This window comes from Tupaia chinensis, unplaced genomic scaffold (genome assembly GCF_000334495.1).
Source record: "Tupaia chinensis unplaced genomic scaffold, TupChi_1.0 Scaffold000544_1, whole genome shotgun sequence".
Classification (NCBI taxonomy): Eukaryota; Metazoa; Chordata; class Mammalia; order Scandentia; family Tupaiidae; genus Tupaia; species Tupaia belangeri.
Genome location: NW_006160056.1, coordinates 46,243 through 47,404, shown reverse-complemented (window position 1 = coordinate 47,404; position 1,162 = coordinate 46,243). Strand labels below are relative to the sequence as shown.

Here is a 1,162-nt window from a genome sequence, read left to right as displayed (position 1 = left end):
GATGATGCTACAAGCTGGAACATTGGACGGGTCATTTCCCTCTAGCCTGTCGACTTCCCATCACTCACACAAACGCACCACATGGGCATCCCGGCCAGCCACAGGAGAAAGTTTAGAAAACAGGTCAGACTTCTCAACTTGGGGAATTCCTCTCCTACTCACACGCTCCGCCGCGCTGGGGCGGCGGGGTCATAACTCCAGCGCTGGAATCAGCCGCCCCTTCGGGCTCCGCACATGCGCGCTCCTCCCCGTCGGGGGTCGGCAGACGCTCGCCCCACATAAAGCTCACACACCACTGGCCTGCACCCAGGCAGGCTGGAAGTAGGACTCCGCGCACCTTCCTCCGCCCAGCACATTCTCGGGAAGCCTCGCCCAGCGGCCGCTCGCACCCCAGCACCATGGATCCTGCTCGTCCTCGGGGGCAGTTACCGCTGTTGCTCTTGATGGGAGCTGCGCTGGGCGTTCTTGCTCAGGCGCTCATAGGTATTGGCCCCACGGCGGGTCTCGATTCCAGGCGGATCTGGGCCGGGCCGGGTCGGGCCGGGCGGAGAAGGTGTGACGGGCTAGCGGGGTTCTCGCACTCACTCTCTACGCGGCGCTTTTCCAAGACCCTGGCGCGCGCGGTGTGGACTCGCGCCCAAGTTTGCACTTTTCCTCTGCAAAATCTGCTGGGCTCGGAAAGGGCGAGGACAGAACTCCCGAGATTCCTCAAGGCAGATAGATGGGTCTGACCTGTTCCCCTCTCTTTTTCCTCTTCTGTAGGAAATAACAGCGAGATCTGTCTCCTGCCCCCGGACGAAGGGCCCTGTCGCGCCCGGATTCCCAGTTACTACTACGACAGGTACACGCAGAGTTGCCGCCAGTTTATGTACGGGGGCTGCGAGGGCAACGCCAACAATTTCGAAACCAGGGCAGCCTGTGATGAAGCTTGCTGGAGGATAGAGAGTAAGTGCTCTGGGGCCCGCCGGAGCTCCTGCGGCCGCCCTGTGCAGCTGTGCAGTCGCTGAGCTAATTTTTAAGATCTCATTTCTACAGTTTTAGCCTGGATTTTTCAAGGGTCAAGTCTCACTAGTTTTCTGCCTTTCAAAAGTAATCACACGTTTACAACCACTAACACAGTTCCTCTTTCCTGTTTATTCAACGCTGAGTGGGTTTAGGGAAA

General features: G+C 58.7%; 1 protein-coding gene across 1 annotated transcript in view; it reads left to right on the top strand.

Annotated features, from left to right (window-relative positions):
* Positions 1–298: 298 nt before the first annotated feature.
* TFPI2 (tissue factor pathway inhibitor 2) overlaps positions 299–1,162 on the top strand; it is a 4,945-nt gene continuing 4,081 nt past the window's right edge. The window contains exons 1-2 of the mRNA XM_006157474.3: positions 299–483; positions 763–945. Of these exons, the coding sequence (XP_006157536.1) occupies positions 399–483; positions 763–945 (268 nt within the window). The 5' untranslated portion in view covers positions 299–398. The remainder of the gene's footprint in view (positions 484–762; positions 946–1,162) is intronic.